This window comes from Panthera pardus, unplaced genomic scaffold, assembly GCF_024362965.1.
Source record: "Panthera pardus isolate Hobbes unplaced genomic scaffold, ASM2436296v1 HiC_scaffold_17, whole genome shotgun sequence".
Taxonomy (NCBI): domain Eukaryota; kingdom Metazoa; phylum Chordata; class Mammalia; order Carnivora; family Felidae; genus Panthera; species Panthera pardus.
Genome location: NW_026526732.1, coordinates 142,622,454 through 142,639,438, shown reverse-complemented (window position 1 = coordinate 142,639,438; position 16,985 = coordinate 142,622,454). Strand labels below are relative to the sequence as shown.

General features: G+C 54.6%; 1 protein-coding gene across 1 annotated transcript in view; it reads left to right on the top strand.

Annotated features, from left to right (window-relative positions):
- The first annotated feature begins 287 nt into the window (after positions 1–287).
- The window catches only part of GLP1R (glucagon like peptide 1 receptor), a 35,020-nt gene continuing 18,322 nt past the window's right edge, over positions 288–16,985 (top strand). Inside the window, exons 1-3 of the mRNA XM_053905058.1 lie at positions 288–410; positions 8,248–8,344; positions 9,277–9,384. Of these exons, the coding sequence (XP_053761033.1) occupies positions 333–410; positions 8,248–8,344; positions 9,277–9,384 (283 nt within the window). The 5' untranslated portion in view covers positions 288–332. The remainder of the gene's footprint in view (positions 411–8,247; positions 8,345–9,276; positions 9,385–16,985) is intronic.

The window sequence follows — 16,985 nt, the reverse complement described above, 5'->3', positions numbered from 1 at the left end:
GGCCTGGCTTTCCACAGCCCGGGGAATCCGGGGCGCGGGGGTGGGGGGCGGGCTGGTGGCCGGCTCCCGCGCTAACCTCCGCCCGAGCGGCGCTCGCCAGGAGCGCAGCGTCCGGTGCCCCCGGCCCCGGACGGACTGGCGCACGCGGCGGGGCCCGGCCGGGGAGGGGGCCGGGGCGGCCGGGGCGGAAGACGCGGGACCCCGTCGGCCCCTCCCGCGGGCGGGGCGGCCCCGCGCCGGCTCCTCCCCCGGCGCCGCGGGCCGCCCGGGATCAGTCGCCGCGCGCGGTTCCGCAGGTGGCAGCGATGGCCCGGTCCTGAGCGCCCCCCGCCATGGCCGGCGCCCCCAGCCCGCTCTGCCTGGCCCTGCTGCTGCTCGGGGCGGTGGGCAGGGCCGGCCCCCGCCCCCAGGTGAGACCCGCGTTCCCCGGGGGAAGGCGGGGAGGCAGGGGGCCCTGCGCGCTGCGGGAGCCGGTCCCGGCAGGGGCGGCCGGGACTTGAGCGAAACTCCGCGACCGCAGGCGGTGGGAACCGAAGCCCCGGGGGTGGAGCAGGGACTGGAGAGTTGGGCGCCCCGGGGGCTGGAGGGGGGCTCGGACGGCGGCCCGAGGTGGGGGCTTGGACGGCGGCTGACGGTACCAACCCCGCGGATCTCGCTTCCTCGCCGCCCCCGCCCTCCACCAGGCCCCCAGCTGCCCCGCGGCCGCCCTGCGCTGACTTCTGCGCCGCATCTCCCCAGACCACTTTCCCAACTCCTTCTCCTCAGAGACCCTTGCCCGCCTCCGGGGTACGCCCCGACTCGTCCCCTCCCCTGACCTCACCTCTCCCACCACGCCTCTGACCCCTCTCCGCGGTGCCTGCCCCCAGCCCACCCTGCTCGCTCCTCAAAGACCCTGCGAGAAGGCTCGGGGAAGACGGAGAGGGTCAGGGTGTGGACACCCGGTTCCATCACCCCCTCAGCAGCACCCCCGGCACAGCTTTTGACTCATAGCCCCAGGGGCCCTGCGGAGGCAGCTAGTTGTCCTTCTTCCTGACCTCCCAGATGGAACTTGAGTGCCCTCCTCCCACCCCAGCCCCTGCGGCAAACACATAGGAAGCTCCCTGCTCCTGTGGACGCGGCCGTGTCCCCCTCACACACTTGTCTGACCCCCCATTCTGACTTCTCTGGGTGACAACATATACCGGGATGCACACTGGGACACACAGAGACACCTTGGCCCCCTGGATGCTACTGGCGAGCGGACCACAGATGGACCTCCACAGTCCTTCTCTGCAGCCCTCACTGTCCTTGCCTTTCCTGCCTCCGTGCTCCTGGGCTGGGGGGGGGGGGGGGGGGGCGTGTAGTCGGCCTGTTTGTGGAGTGGAGAGATGTCCAAAGATGCTGTGAGGTTGCTAGAGCAGAGAGGAGGTGCAGGCTTGGGTGGCCTGACTGGTGTCAAGGGAGCCATCTCTTGTTCCTACCCTCAGACCTAAAGAACTGAGAGCTTTGGGGAGTGGACCTGTACAGGCCTTGGAATTTGTCCCAGCACAGGAAGGGGCAGGATGAGGGGGCATGGCCTTGGTGAAGGCTGACTCCACCCTGGCTGAGAATCCAGATATGGACAGATTGCCCCCTAGCTAAGTGCCAGCCCATTTTTCAGCACCCCCCTTCCAATTCCTTTCTGGACTCATTCCCTTCCTCTCCCTGTCCTCCAGCCCAGCTGCTGACCCTAGCCACAGGAGACACCCCTACTGCCCCAGAACCTTCCCCAAGTCCCTCAGCCAGGCCTTGACTTCTCTGGTGTACTTGGGATCTTTCAGGAGCCAAGACTGCAGACGCATTAGCATTACTGCCTGGCTCTCACCTTTACCGCCTTGGGGCTGCGCTGGGTGGAGGTGGAAGGCCTTGCTGTCTGCCCCTGTCCTGTTCCAGGCCGAGTTTGCAGACCTGGTTTGGATTCAGGGAGATGGAGAGGTTCTGGAGGCTGCCTGGCTTCTCCCCAAAGTTCCTTTTCCCATAAGAATTGGGCTCCTTGGACCTGCTCTTACTTCTGATCCCCTGACTCCTCAGCCCTGGGCTTGGAAGGTCAGAAACGGGCAGGATGAGCCAGGCTCTGAGCAGAGAGGGTGGCGCTTTCTGGGGATTCTGTTATTGGGGGGCACTGAGCATCTCTGGCCACCACAGAGAGTTGAGCAAAAGGGCTTTGACGTTAGACTGCAGTCATTGTGGTACAACCCCATGCCCATGTAGATGACTCTAAAAATGGGTGAATTTTGCATTCTTTCTGTTCATGAGGTCAGCAATGCTAGAGTTACTCCCTCTATGTCACTGATGGGGGAAAAAGCTCAGAAAAGGGGAGTTCCTGTGTAAGATGACCCAGTCATTCAGGAAGGGGTCATTCAGAGAAGAGAAAGGGGTGTGGGGCTGGGCTGGTACCTAATACCTGCCTTCCCAGGTGGGGCTGAAGGAAGAATACAGAGTGAGCTGTCCACTCTCTGGTCTGGCCAGGCTGAAAGCAGCCGGGGTCGGGCGGGGGGGGGGGGGGCAGGTGGTAGTGGCCAAATCGACCTCTAAAGAAAGGGACCCAGGCCACTGCTTCATTGTTCCTGGAAAGGACCAGGCCCCTTTCCCCTATTCCTTACCTCCCCACCATCCCTGTGAGGAACCTGGTCTATGAGGAGACAGGCAAGACTTGGACACCCAAAATTAGAACCAGAGAAAACTAGGTTCAAATATCAGGTCTGCTATTAGCTGGTGATCTTGGGTAGCACCCTTCACCATCCCAAACCTCAGTTTCTTCACCTGTAAACAGGGATCACAAGCTCTACCACATAAAGTCATGGAGAGGATTGAGACCCTGGAACCCTGAAATGGCAATTTGAGGTACATGGGGGAACTGACCCCTTTGTCCTCCAGAATCTGGAAGCCTTCTTCAGGGCAGAACAGGGCTTGGAGAGGGGCTGTTGGAGGCCTGCGCCTCTGTACTCTAGTGAAGGGTGGAGGGAGTCCAGGGTGCACAGCGGTCAGCGTGGACTTTGTTCTGAGCTGGGCTCCCTCCCGGACCCGGATCCCGGGTGGGGGCCCCGGGACAGGAGCAACCAAGAAACCACATCCTGCCCTCCAGTCCCTTTCTTTGAGCAAAAACAGGCCCTTCCTTAGCTGCAGCCTGGCCCTAGGCAGATTCCTCTGCGTGTGTGTGTGTGTGTGTGTGTGTGTGTGTGATAGAGAGACACAGAGATACAGACGTAGAGATAGGTAGAGGAACACAGAGAGAGAGAGTCCAGGAGGAGAAGAGTGTGGGTTTTATGAGACCCTGTTTCTGTGTGTATTTGTGCGTGATCCTGCGTGTGGCAGTCTGCTGGTGTGGGAGCCATTGGTGTGTGAAACGTCTCAGCATGTAATTGTGTGTCTGGCAGCGTATATGTGTTTGCAACCCCATGTATGATACTGTGTCTATGGGGAGGTTTGTGTGTGTGTGAGAGAGACATTTTTGTGTGTGAATGGGTTCTGCCAGTCTGTGCCAGCGTGTGGGTGAGAGATAGCATGCTTGTGACAGAATGTGTGGCTGTTTCCCTGTATGCATGTATGTGACAGTGTGAATTGAGCATATGTCAGTCGAGGAGTCTGTGTGTGTGTGTGTGTGTGTGTGTGTGTGTGTGTGTGCGCGCGTGCACGCACGGTGGTGGGGGTGATGTCTCAGCATGTGAGTGTGTACCTGACTGTGTGTGTGTGAGAGCGAGAGAGAGTGAGACTGTCATGTCTTGGTATGTAAGCATGTGCTCGATGGTGAGTTTGATAATGTGGATGACAGGACACCCATGTAAGGTTCCTGTGCATATGACAACGTGTGTCAGTTTTCTTTGCCTTGCCCTTCTGCTCACATGTCTGGAGCCCTTAAGAAAAAACTAACGGGGGTCAAAGAGCCAGGGGTTTGGCAGCCCCACCCTTCCAGGGCACTGGGGCCAGGGTGATGTTGTGGGCTCTGGGAGGAGGGCAGAGAGGGAGGGGTCTGGGGGGTCTGGGGAGGAGCTGCTGGGGAAGATAAGGGCTGCATCAGCTAGGAGGCCCCAGAGTTCGTCTTTGGAGTTCTCTTTCTCCTTTGGAATCCTCTCCCATTTTTCCCACCTCGGTGGCCCAGGGAGGCCAAGGTCTCTTTCCCCCTTCCTTCAATCAAAAAGGCTTCCAGAAAAGGAAGAGATGTAGTCACACTAAGAAAACTGTAGGAGGAATTTTTCAGTTAGGAGCTAGTCTTTGGAGAGGGAGTACCTTCCCAGGGTGTTGGAAAGCCTGTCACCTTGGGAGCATCCATGCCAGCTATGTCCTTTCCTGTCTGCTCTTCCTTCTAAGACTGCCCATTTGTACAGGGCTTGATGATTCATAAAGGTGTTCATCTACTTTATGTTGCTGGATCTGTACAGTAACTCTTTTTTTCTAAGTTTATTTATTTATTTTGAGAGAGAGAGAGAGAGAGAGAAAGAGTGTGTGAGTGGGAGAGAGGGGCAGATGGGGAGAGAGAGAATCCCAAGTAGGCTCCATGCTCAGCGCAGAGCCCAACATGGGGCTTGATCTCAGGAACCATGAGATCAGGGCCTGGGCTGAAATCAAGAGTCGGATGCTTAACCGACTGAGCCACTCAGGCGCCCCAGTACAGTAACTTTTTGAGAAGAATAATATGCCTGTTGTACAGATGAGGAAACTGAGGCCCCAAAGTATTAAAGTGCATCTTATCAATCCCACATTAACAGATTGAACTGGGATTTGAACCCAGGACTTGCACTTTCCTGCACACCACTCCCTCTTGGCGTCCTCTTTCTCACCTCCTGCTTCCTCCCCAAACTCCTGCATCTGAGAGATGCCCCTCCTTATTATAACTCCCACCTGCGCATTGTCTCCGTTTTATCTCTCCATCCCCTTCAGAGAGATTTCATAAAACCTGGCAAGTCCTGATTCTAAAACTTCCATCCTGCCCTCACTCTGGCACCTTAGCCCACCACTGCTGCCCTCTTGTGGGCCTGGTCTGCTGCCCTGTGAGGCAGGAGCATCCACAACTGGGTCCTTCCCAGTACCCAGCACCCACAGCCCCACCTCATCAGGCTTGGAGCAGGGACTCATGCCAGGGGAGGATGAACCAGGGCTAGGGGCTGGTGGACAGGGCCTGCCCCTCCTCACAGTTCCCTGCCCAGGGGCATGGAATCCCGAGCATCCCCACTTGGGTTTGCCACTGGACGATGCAGAATGATGGGGCCTTGGCATGAAAATATGTCCGTTTCCTCCTGGGACTTTGTTGATCCTGGAAGTGAGGGAGAGGTAGCGCCCAGACTCCCCAGGAAGCCAGGCTGCCCCATCCACTCTGCCCTCCCCCTTCTCCTGTAAACAGCAGAAATCGTGAGAAGGACTGCATGGGCTGCCCATTTTCCATGTGCCAGGGGCCATTCTAAGCATAAACTCACTTAATCCCCACAACAATCCTGGGCAGGTGGTAGGTAGGGACTATTATTATTCCCATTTTGCACATGTACGGGCTGAGGCTAGAAGTTAAGATTCTTGGGCAAGGTAACAAACTTAATTTATGGGGGAGCCAGGGTCAGGCCTGGATCTAAGCCCAAAGCCAGGGTTATTCACCCTCCACTGTGTTACTGTGTTCACCGGAGCACCTGGGCCCTGCTTACTGGACATCATCAGCCTTGTCCCAGACCAGAGCCTCATGTCTGTCCGAGCCTGGCCACTGCTCTCTCCCTCGCCCAGAAATTCCTTTCTCTGCTGGCAGGAGCATCAACATCCCCACCTCTGCATCTTTGTACCTGCTGAGCCCTCCTGCTGAAACGCCCACCCTCCACCCTTGCTAGCCCAGCCTGTCCCCCAAAGCTGAGTCTACACTGAGCCTGGGCCAAACCACCCTCTGAACATTCTCACCCCTGCCTTCTCTGTTCTGTGCTGCCCAGCCCTTGACACCACCCCCCAAATAGCATGGGAACTCTCTCAGGTCAGGGCCCTGTCTTTCCTCTTTGTGTTTCCCACGTTTCTCATCCCCACCACCTCCCAGAGTCTGGCACAATATGGCTTCCATAAACACTTGGTCGGGGAGAGACCAGAGGTCCCAGTAGTTCATGCTGTTTATGTAGGGGGTTGGAGGGCAGGGCTGTACAGTAAGCAGTATGTTGGAGACCCTGAGCTGGTTCAGGAAGAGGTCAGGAAGCTCTCTATCTTAGGGGAGACACAGCACTGTCCTCAGGGAGCCCCAGTGTGAGGGGAGACGCAGCCCTGTCCTCAGGGATCCCAAGTCTGAGGGGGCAGACAGCCCTGCCTCAGGGAGCAATAGTCTGAGGGGAGACATAGCCCTGCCCTCAGGGAGCCCCAGTCTAAGGGAGGAGACACAGCCTTGCCTCAGGGAGCCCCAGTCTGAGGGGGCAGACAATCCTGCCTCAGGGAGTCCTTGTCTAAGATAGTTTTATATCTGAAGCTCTCCTCAGAGCAGGTGACAGGGCTGCTTCTGTTTTGAACCTCCCTGGAGTGTTGGTGGCCAAGCTGGCCTTCATGGTGCTGTCCTTAGCCTTTAACCCCACTCCAATCCCCACTCCAAGACTTTTAGTTTCCATGGGCTTCCCTGTTCTCCCTCCCTGCCCCAGACACACCTTCTGCCCTAGTTCCCAGCTGTGACCTTGCTTTCTGCCTGCTTTCCTTCTAGAAAGAGTGATCAAGGAGGATTTCTCCCCAGCCTCTCTGCCCTTTTACCACCAGCTGCTGCATTAGGGGGTGGGGGGTGGGGGGTAGAAGGAAAAGGGGTGGGCTGGGGATTGGGGTTGATCCACCAGGACTGGCTCTAGTGAACAATTCTGCTGACCTGTCTTTTGTAGCCAAAATCAAGACACTGCCTTAACTGCTGTTGTGTTTTATTCCTTGTTCTTTTATTTGTTTTTCAAACAAATACACTTGACCTTTGCCCTCAGAAGAACTCCTTCAGGTGGTGCCACCTGTGGCCTGGGCACACTTACTTGGAGAATGTGCTGGGGCTCAAGCAAGCTTGGGCCCCTTCCTGGCGCTTCCCTTGTGGGCAGGGATGAGCACAGGACAACCTGTGTCTTTGTGGGAGGTGTCCTATAAACCAGGACTCAGCTTAAACCAGGGCAGGATTACCCAAAACCACATCCAACATGTGCTTAGGGCAGCACCAAGTCCAGGGTGCAAGCTGCCCAAAAGAAGCTATTTTAATTTTGGCACCCGAGTGTATTTTTGTGATTTCAAAAAAGTGAACTTTTGTTTTAAATCAAGTATAAGCTCTACATTTTATGCAAGGGGCTCCCTGGTCATCTTGGCCTCTGCAGACTCTAAATGAGGAGTATTTGTCATTTGGAGCCTGTTGAGGAAAAAATACAAATAAAAAAGAATCACAATCCCAAGATATATCTACAGGAAGTGCACGAAAATGTTCAGAAGGGACATTTCTCACACGGGTGGGTCGTTTGGGTCTCTGTGCTAAAAAATCTGTTTGGTTACCTTATCTAAAAATGGAGGTTCATATCCCCTTACTCACAGATAGGGGGACCCCTCCCACTGTAAGCCAAATCTCCCTGTTCTGGAACTTTTCTGATCCCATGTCCTCAGGACTACTTCAGGTGATAGAAGCTGGGCTGAATATTTGATCTCTAACGTTATGCTAGAAAAAGGGACAATGGGTGGTGTGTTGGCCCCCCCGGATGACATGATGGCCTATTTCAATGCTCTGTAGCATTGAATCCCACTACACCACATGCCTCCCAATACACCATCACAGTCACTGATCTGGGGGAGCCAGAGTCCTAGCCTTAGCTCTGCTCCTTGGGGTGCTGTGTGACTTCGACTGAGTCTCTCTCCCACTCTGGGCCGGCATGTGCCCTTCTAGAATGGTTGAAAGTGCAAGAACCTTGCAGGCAGGCTGACTGGGCACTGGGAAAGGAGTCCATGGCAGTCACAAAGCCGTGGTCCCTCAGGAACTCTGCCTCTTCCCCCACTCAGCCCCCCAAATCATCATTTCAGTAGACATGTGCCGGTCACTTAATACACATCAAGCTACGCATCTGTCTACTTGGGGATAAAAATGTGAAAAGATCCACCAGAGTGCCTCTGTGGTAGTGACTTTCTCCCTCTTTCAGAGATAGCCAATGCCTGGTGGAGTTTCGGGCTCTACTGTTCTCTGGAGATGAAAAAAAAAAAAAGGGAGTGTGGGGGCCGGGGGGAAAAGAGAGGTTGGCTGGACCCAAGGGGCCTCCATTTCTCCCCTCCCCCCCACAGGGTGCCACTGTGTCCCTCTCAGAGACAGTGCAGAAATGGCGAGAATACCGACACCAGTGCCAACGCTTCCTGACTGAGGCTCCACCCCCAGCCACAGGTGAGTCCAGGTGGGACCCTCACCCAACCGATCCCCTGGAGACTTTGAAGGCGCTCCCCACCCCCAAGCTATGGTTGGGCATCATCTGCCTCTCTAGGATGCCACACCTGCGCGATACCTGGGAGTGCCATCTTATTCCCCTTTTCTCCAGCTCGAGCCTCTTGGAAGCAGGGACCTGGCCTTTCCATTCTGTGTCCTCCTTAGCACTTCTGGCCTGTGCTGGGGCTGGAGGCCCAACCAACATATTTATAGGAATAAATGTTTCAGAGGAGTTTATGGGGTGGTCTAAAGAGCAGAAGTTGGAGCTGGCTGGACCCTGCAATCACAGCACAGCGGCCGTAGAGGGTTATTCGAGCCTCATGAGCTACCGTTCCCCCCTCATCTATGATGTATACTTTAAGAATAGGCCTATAGGCACTCTTCTTAGATGTTTGCGTTGCAATTTATTTTCACACTGAGGCAGTCTTCCATTTTGATCTCAGCAATTGTATAATCAGTCTTTCCCTTGTTTGAATACTGCCTTCATAGGGAGTCTGAACAAATCATGGGTCCACTGAAAGTTCCAAAAAAGAAAAAAAAAAAAAAAAAAGGAATGGCCCATAGGGATTTATTGAGCACTTAATTACCATGCTCAAGTATCTATATAACACACTATTTGTCTCCAAAAGGCCCTGTGGGCACAGGATTAGTCCCATTTTACAGGTGAGAAAATAGACATTAAGTAACTTGCTCGAAGTTCCACTGCTGATAAGTGGCTGAGTCCCCTGGCCTGGTACCTGCTGGGTGGGGACAGTGCTTGGCATACAGCGAGTGCTCAGCAGAGGTTAGCCGAGTGCAGGGATTCTGCCCTGCCAGCCTCCATGGTGGCAGTGGAGGGGATGTGCCACTGGCAGGCCGGGTGGGGACTCAGAGACTATTCCTCCTGCACCCAGGCCTGTTTTGCAATCGGACCTTTGATGAGTATGCCTGCTGGCCAGACGGGCTGCCGGGCTCCTTCGTGAATGTCAGCTGCCCCTGGTACCTGCCCTGGGCCAGCAGTGGTAAGTCCTCTCTCCTTTTCCCTGTGTCCAGGAGGCTGGGGGGCAGGGGGGTGGAGCTGGAGCAGGGTGCACACTGCTGCCTTTCTGCCAAGGCACAGCCGTCCCCACCCCAGAAGATCTTTAGGCCTCCTAATGGGTGGGCTCCCTGTCTTTCCTCTGGGGGGGTACAGTAGGGGGTGTCAGGTGTAACCTAGGCTAGGACCTATGCTGGCATGTGACAGGGGGAGGGTAGAGTGTGGGGTTTCAGCCCCTGACTTAAGAGAGAAATTTAAGCCCCCTCCATCCAGTAGTCAGGAAAGGAGCTGGGTAGGAACAGACTTAGGGTTGGGGGTTACCCAGAGGCATCACTACTCTGGGTATGTGTATGTGTGTATGTATGTACGTATGATGTGTGTTTGTAGGTGCCCCATACCTGGTAGTGGTACCTGGCTACCTCCTGACTCTTCAGAGGCTCACTGGTCAGATGAACGCAGATGGGATTAGTCATCAGGGTGCTGCTGGGGTTGTCCCTCCCCAGTGGGCTTCCCTCCCTAGATCCCTCCTGCCTGCAGCGGACCCTGCACCAGGAAAGGTGTGTCTGGGTGGGTGCGAGAGTCATTGGAGTGCAGGGACCTCCAGAGCCTGCGGGGGGCACTCTGCTCGGAGGGCTACCTAATGCGCCCCCATCACTACCTGTCTATCCCAAGCACCAGGGAGGCTAACAGGAGACTAGCACCCTGGCCTCAAGGAGCTCATAGTCTCAGTAAGGGGAGAAAAGACTCTCATAATAATGATAGCTAATATGTACTGATGACCTGCATGCCAAGTCTTGCCTTAAAAGCAGAGTATTCATTTACTCTTTACAGTTACCCTGTGGTTATGCTTGTTGTACAGCTGAGGAAACTGAGGCCCCAGAAAGTTTCAGCCACTTGCTCCAGATGATGTGGTAAATGGTAGAGCCAGGATTTGAAGCCAGCCTTGTGCTCTTAACCACTGTGCCTCGAAGAGGCCTTCAAGCAGAAACCAACCCAAAAGCAAATGTCCTCATACTATGGGAAGCCAGCAGTCTTCCTGGAGGAGGCAGCCCCTTACTGGAACATTAGGGCACCTAGGAAGGCCTGGCGTGGATATCACCTCAGAACAAAGGACTGAGGTCAGATGAAGCCCAAGCAGGAGTGCTAGGAGGCTGTTTCCTTCTCTGCTCTCTCAGGACCCCCACCTCACCCTGAAGTGTGCAGGGAGAACGTGCACCTGGTAAGATGCAGGGTGGATCTGTGCCCACCCCCCCCCCCCCCGCCCCCGCAGCACTTCTGTGGTCTGTTGTAAGCACTTTACATACCTACCCTCATTTCATCCTCACAGCGTTACCCCATGAGCAAGTACTCTGATTATGCTCTCATTTTATAGAGGAGGAACCTGAGGCACAGAGATGCTACGTGCCTTTTCCAAGCCCACAAGCTAGTGGGTAGCAGACCCAGGAATCAGGTCTGGAGTCTGGCTGAGAGTGTGTTTCACTGCTGCCCCAGGCTGAGTGAGCCTACATGCACGTGTGTGCGCATGTGTGCGTGTCGCTGTGGCTCTGGGCATGACGACAGGTGGGTGGCCTTGGGCCTCTGCTGGCTGGGCACACTCCATCCAAGAGAGGGCGGTGAGCGGCCTGGCCTCTCCCTACAAATGAAAAAGTCGAGTCCTACAATCTAATGGTTCTGTTTGCCGATGTTGTGAGTGGCTGTGTGAGCTTCAGCGGGTTCCCAGACTGCTTTGTGCCCCAGCTCACTCGCCCATCTGGGAGATGGGATAAATCCGGTGATAAGGGTCGCTGGGAGGATTGCAGGTTCTTGAAGAATGGTTGCTGTTAATTTTCTCCACCCACCCTACTTACCTCCCCCACCTCCCCCAATACACAGACTTTCCCTGCGTCCGAGAGGTTTGGGACTAGCTGCTTGGCCAGCCTGGGCTGGGCCTCTAGACCCCAGGGAGCCGGGCCCAGGACAGGGTCCATCACTCAACACTAAGCTGCCCCCAGCTCTGCCTGCCACTTGCAGCTCCATCCATCACCTTTAATTTTATTTGAGCAGGAAATAGGTCCTGGTGGTGCCCGTTTATGAGCGAACACAGTTTTATTGCTTTCTCCACGAAGATATTGGCCACTGCATAGGCCCCCTGCCAGTCTCCACCCTCTCCCTGACTCACCAGGCTAATTCACTCCCTTTTCTGACACTCAGGATCTGATTCTCCCCTCCCTGAGTTAGGGACCTGTAGGGACTCTCCCCTCCCTGAGTTAGGGACCTGTAGGGAGACCCACCATGGGCTCCCACAGCTTGTCCTGGTGGTCTCTGGCTTGTCCTGGTGGTCCCCTTGGCAGAGGCTGGCACCAGGGACTTCCCTAACACCCACCCAGGGATTGTGAAAGCAGAAGGGGGCAGTACTGGAGCATTCTTGGGCTGATCAAGGGGAACAGCCTGTGGAGAAACTTCACAGTATGAGTTAGTGGGGCGGTGGGCAGCAAGAAGGACAGGGGTGTCGCAGGCAGGGTCCTGGAGGAAAACACACTCAGCTGGGAATTTGAGAAGAATTTAATGGAGGGGTCACTTACAGGGGGCGGGGCAGGGTTAAGGGGCCAGTAAGGTGTATAAGGCACCAAGGACTTTTAAGAGGCGGAAGCTTTAGCATTCCTAGATCTGAGTGGAGTGGGAATGGGGAGGCCACCCAGCAGGGCTGTGGCCACACAGGGGGCCCTCCTACCTTTTACTTATGCCTCCCATTGGCCAAACTCATAGAGGGCAGGGAGCCCAAGTGATGCTGTCCCCAGGGGGTGCAGAGCAGGTCAGAGGAATGTGCGACTAGAGAAAGGATTAAAACAATTACCAGACACTCGGGTCAGGCCTATGTCAGGAGATAGGGGTACTAATGAGACCTCAGGAGTGTGTGTGGGTATGCTGCGGAGAACAGGTGACCCCTCTCCATGGGGCTGAAGAGGTCAGCTCTGGGGAGGAGGGCTGACTCCTCACCACAGGGCTGAAGAGGTCAGCTTATCGGCTCAGGAAGTGGTGCTGAGGGAGGTCAGAGCCACCTCTTTTGCCTGGGGTGTGGCATCAGGAAGGCTTCCAGAGAGAGGTGACATCAGAGCCAGGCCTGAAACAAAAGGGAGTTGGAGAAGGGGGGAGAAGGGGAGAGGAGGACCCTCCAGGAAGGGAGGACATCCAGGCATCACCTTGTAGATGGGGCCAGGCCTCAGGCCTCAGAACCACACAATGTCCTAGGGACAGGATGCCCTCAGACATCCTCGAATTCTGAGCCCTCTAATTCAGAATTTGGGACTCTAGAGGGCAGAAGCAGATGAGTCAAGGAAGGAACATGTTTGAACGAGATGCCTGGTGTCAGTAAGACTTTGTAAACCAGAAGGCTTGAGTGGCTTCTGAGAGCCTGTTGCCGCCTGAGGGTCATCCAACAGCCTCATTTACCCACAAACAGCTGATCTGCTTGTTACAAATCATTCTGGTCTCATTAGCTGCACCCCCTCCTGATCTGTACCTGTTTGTTAGTTTAGTTCTCATTACATGAGAGTCATAAAATGCTTTTAAAATGGCCTATAACTCACAATTCTTGGAAACTCTGACAGGTGCCTCCCTTGAGTAATGTGGAGCCCAGGAGCTTTCATGGCAGGCCAGCGTTGCCACAGAGAGACCGAGGCCAGAGCTTGGCCCTGGAGTTGTGGCCGAGGTGGTGTCCTGAGTTCCAGCCCCATCCTCAGTGGGGGAGTGCCTTTTTTGAGAAATTAGGGTGAAGGCATCAGCAGGGCTTTCAATGTGACCATGTCATGAAGGCCTACTATGCACCAGGCACTTCTCGTGCTTTATCTCCTAATCCTCACACCACAGACCTGAGAAGCCATTATGGTTCCCATTTCACAGATGAGAAAACTGAGACCTGGGGAGGTCTGCCCCAGGCTGCATAGCTGGTTGAGGGCAGAACCAGGATTTGATCTTGGGTCTGTGTAGTTCTCCTGGGTCATGATTGATGCACTACCCCTGCTGTCTCCCACCCCAAGCTGATGCCTTCAGTTCTAGCCCTGCCTTTGACCCTCACTCCACCACGATGGGATGGGGCTGTGACTACTGTCTCTGGATCGTAACTTCCCCGTCTGTCAGATGGGGCCCAGTAGTCCTTGCTGGCCGCTGTTGTTGCTAAGGGTGCAAGAACTAATGGATTCATGAGCAGCTCTCCACAGCCCTGAGAGCCTGCATCCACGTGGAAGGGCGGCTGTTAGCTTGATTACAGACGCCGCCGCAGTTTCCGGGAGGGGAAGTGTTTAATTGGGGGTTTTATTTCCAGCACCAGGGTCTGACTTAATGAAATATCCTTGGGCCTCCTGGCATGTGGCCGGCTGCCTCCTGGTGTTGACAAGACCAGAGCCAATCCCCTGGCTGTGATTTACCAGCAGTTCCTGGGCCAGATAAAGCTGGGCTGATAAGCAGGGCTGTGCCTGGACCCTCCCTACCTCCAGCCAAGATGGGCATCTGGGGACCATAGGCCTGGCCAAGAATCAGCCTGGCTTTTAATACTGGCTGCTAATGAGGGATAATTGACAGACACACTCTCATAGGTTCCCCGAGCTTCTCGGGGACGCAGTGATCTCTTGATACTGTGCCAGTGACACATCTGTGCATTTACCATCTCCCCATCTTCCCTGTTGGCCCTCAGCAGAAGGCCCAGGAATGGTGCAGGCTGCTGGGGATCCACACTGGTAAGAGGATCTACTGGGAGGATGCTGAATGTTAGCAAACCCAAGCCCTGAAGGGCAGAAGAGAAATGGCACATGGCCATTGTTGACTGTTAGCAGTGAATTTGGCTGCTAACTTTTGACCTCTGAAGGCAAAGAGCTAGGTGTTTGAATCTTGCCTCTGCTACTTCCTGGCTGGGTGAGCTTAGGCAAGTCACTTGGACACTAAGAGGCTCAGCTTCTTCATCCATAAAATGGGATTAACATGCCTACCTTGTAACTTGGTCGTGATGTTCAAAGTTGTCAAGCGTACAGCAGGTGTTTGAAAACCAATACTGTGTGTAGCTTGTAGAGAGGTTGTATAAGGTGCATGTAGGGAGGGAACCAGCAATTGTGGGTGCATCTAGCTGTGGTATTATTGGGGTATTATCGGGGTCACACTGCTGTGGGCTAAGTCCTGGGTAAATGGGCGGTTCGGTGGTTTGTGCTCCATTACCATGTCCTCTCCCTTCCCTTGGTCCCTCTGCCTTCTCTTCCTCCTTCCTTGCTGTCATCAAAATGGGCTGCCAGTGAAGGCCCTGACATCAGTCTCACTCCCTCTGGGGTCAGCCCAGATCCCCATCAGTGCTCTGAAGACTGGTTTGGCCTTCTATCAGAAGACTCGACCCCTGGTGAAGAATTCCAGGCATCCGTGCAACAGATAAGAGGGGCACTCAGGGCTCGAGAAGAGCTAAAATCTGCTAAAATCAGACCACATGCCTCCCCTCCTCCGCCTTTGCCTTTGCCTGATTTTGTTCATAAATGCATTTGAGGGGTATTGGGACTCAGGCTCTTTTCGCTGCTGGAAGTCCTGTCACTAGATTTTTAGGTTTTTGTTTCTCTTCCAGGTAAAGTCTCTTAAAATGTTCTTCTAGAAGCATTGATACTGCGAGGTGATTTACTCTACTGTATCACAAGATGTTTCAGTCTCCTGAAGAAGGCCTTGGTTCAGGTTTTATGAAAGAGGGGGAGAAAGGAGAGGAGTGAACAGGGACGCTGCACTGGGTGACTGGGGGTTGGGGGTCTGGAAGGAAAAGGGTCTGAGCGATAGGCCCTGCGGGTACCTGATACATAACAACAGTGGGTAGACTGACAGTTTGTGAAAGGTAAAACATCCCTGGCCTAGATGGCTGCGTCCCTGCTGGGCCCTTTCAGGGCAGGCCCTGGGGTTTGCCTCACTCCCATCATGCACACATTTTTTTTGTTTTTGTTTTAATTAATTTGTTTATTTAAATTTGAGTTAGTTAACATGCAGTATAGTCTTGGTTTCAGGAGTAGAACCCAGTGATCCATCACTTACATACATCACCCAGTGCTCCTCCCAACAAGTACCCTCCTTAATGCCCGTCACCCATTTAGCCCAACCCTCCCCCCACCTCCCCTCCAGCAACCCTCAGTTTGTTCTCTTTGTTTAAGAGTCTCTTAAGGTTTGCCTCCCTCTGCTTTTACCCTCATGTACACATGTTAATGAGCCTCTTCCCACACACAGTTCTTACTGCTACTCCTCCACCTGGAAACTTGTGACCAGGGCCTCCAATGCTTCCCATCCTTCCTCCCTCCCTCCCACTGCACCTTCATCCCATGACTGGTCTTTAAAATCTTTTAGTCCTTTAGAATTTTTAAATCTTTTACATTTTGTCCTGGCTCCAGTTTCCCTCCTTAATCTTCCTGTGCTAACCCTAACCTCGTTTTTGTCCCCGGGTTCCTGGCTCTGGGGTCAGACTTACATTCTCCTCCAGGAAGGCAATGAGGCATTTCCTCCCAGGCACAAGTAAACCCCTTATTCCCTTTCATGACCTCACAGGGAACCAGGGACCACAAGCCACCCACCTCCCTGGGTAGGGGGCCAGCAGGGCAGGTCAGACTTGATGTATGTGAATGAGCACAGACAGCGTCCACCCCAGCTCTGTTGGGCCTGTGTTTGATCTCTCTCGGTTTGCATTTATGTTATTACTTTCTGAGGACTGTTTTTTTCCTGTGAGAGTCTTGATTCCCTGGAGCCAGGAACTGTGCTTCCTCCTTCAGAATGAAAGCTCTCTGAGGACAGGGGCTGGATCTCTCCCTCCTCTCAGACTGGGAGGTCTCCAAGGGCAGTCTCTGTCCCCAGCATCTCACTAGGGGCTACTCGAAGGGAGGAGCTGGGTTTTCCCTCTTTGAATGGAGAGTCTCCAAGGGCTGTGCCTCTACCATTGACATTGGATTCCTTTTAGATCAGACTGTCTTTGAGCATAAGACTGTCATTTCCATCAGATTAGGACTTCCTAAAGGCACGACTGTGTCTTCCCCTCAGATTGGGGCTCCCTGAGAGCAGAGCTGTGTCTCCCCTCAGATTTGGGCTCCGTGAGGCAGGGCTATGTCTCCCTCACTCAGACTGGGGCTCCCTGAGGGCAGGGCTGTGTCTCCCCCACTCAGACTGGAGCTCCCTAGGGCAGGACTGTGTCTCCCCCTCAGACAGGCTCCCGGAGGCAGTGCTGTGCCTCTTTCTTCCTCTCAGGAGCTCTGAGCCCATCTGTTCCCAGGATCTACTCTGTCTATGAAGTGTTGGAGGGAGGCAGGGGCTAGTCCTGAAAATTCGAAGTCACAGTGGGTGGCTATGGAGCTGTTGAAGGCCACTGGTGTTCAGCACCAGACCTTGTCAGCAGTGTGATTTGAGGCTGGAGGCAGGACATGGGAATGGGCTAGAGTTATCTCAAAAACATGGCTTCATCAAACTCTATCCCAGGGTGGCCAGGAGGAAAGGCTGAAGGTGGTGCTGGGTGGCCCTTAGCGACTGCCTTTCCTGTCCCTGGGCCAAATGGGCACATGGCAAGAGAGGAAGGCCTGAATGTGTGTGTGTGTGTGTGTGTGTGTGTGTGTGTGT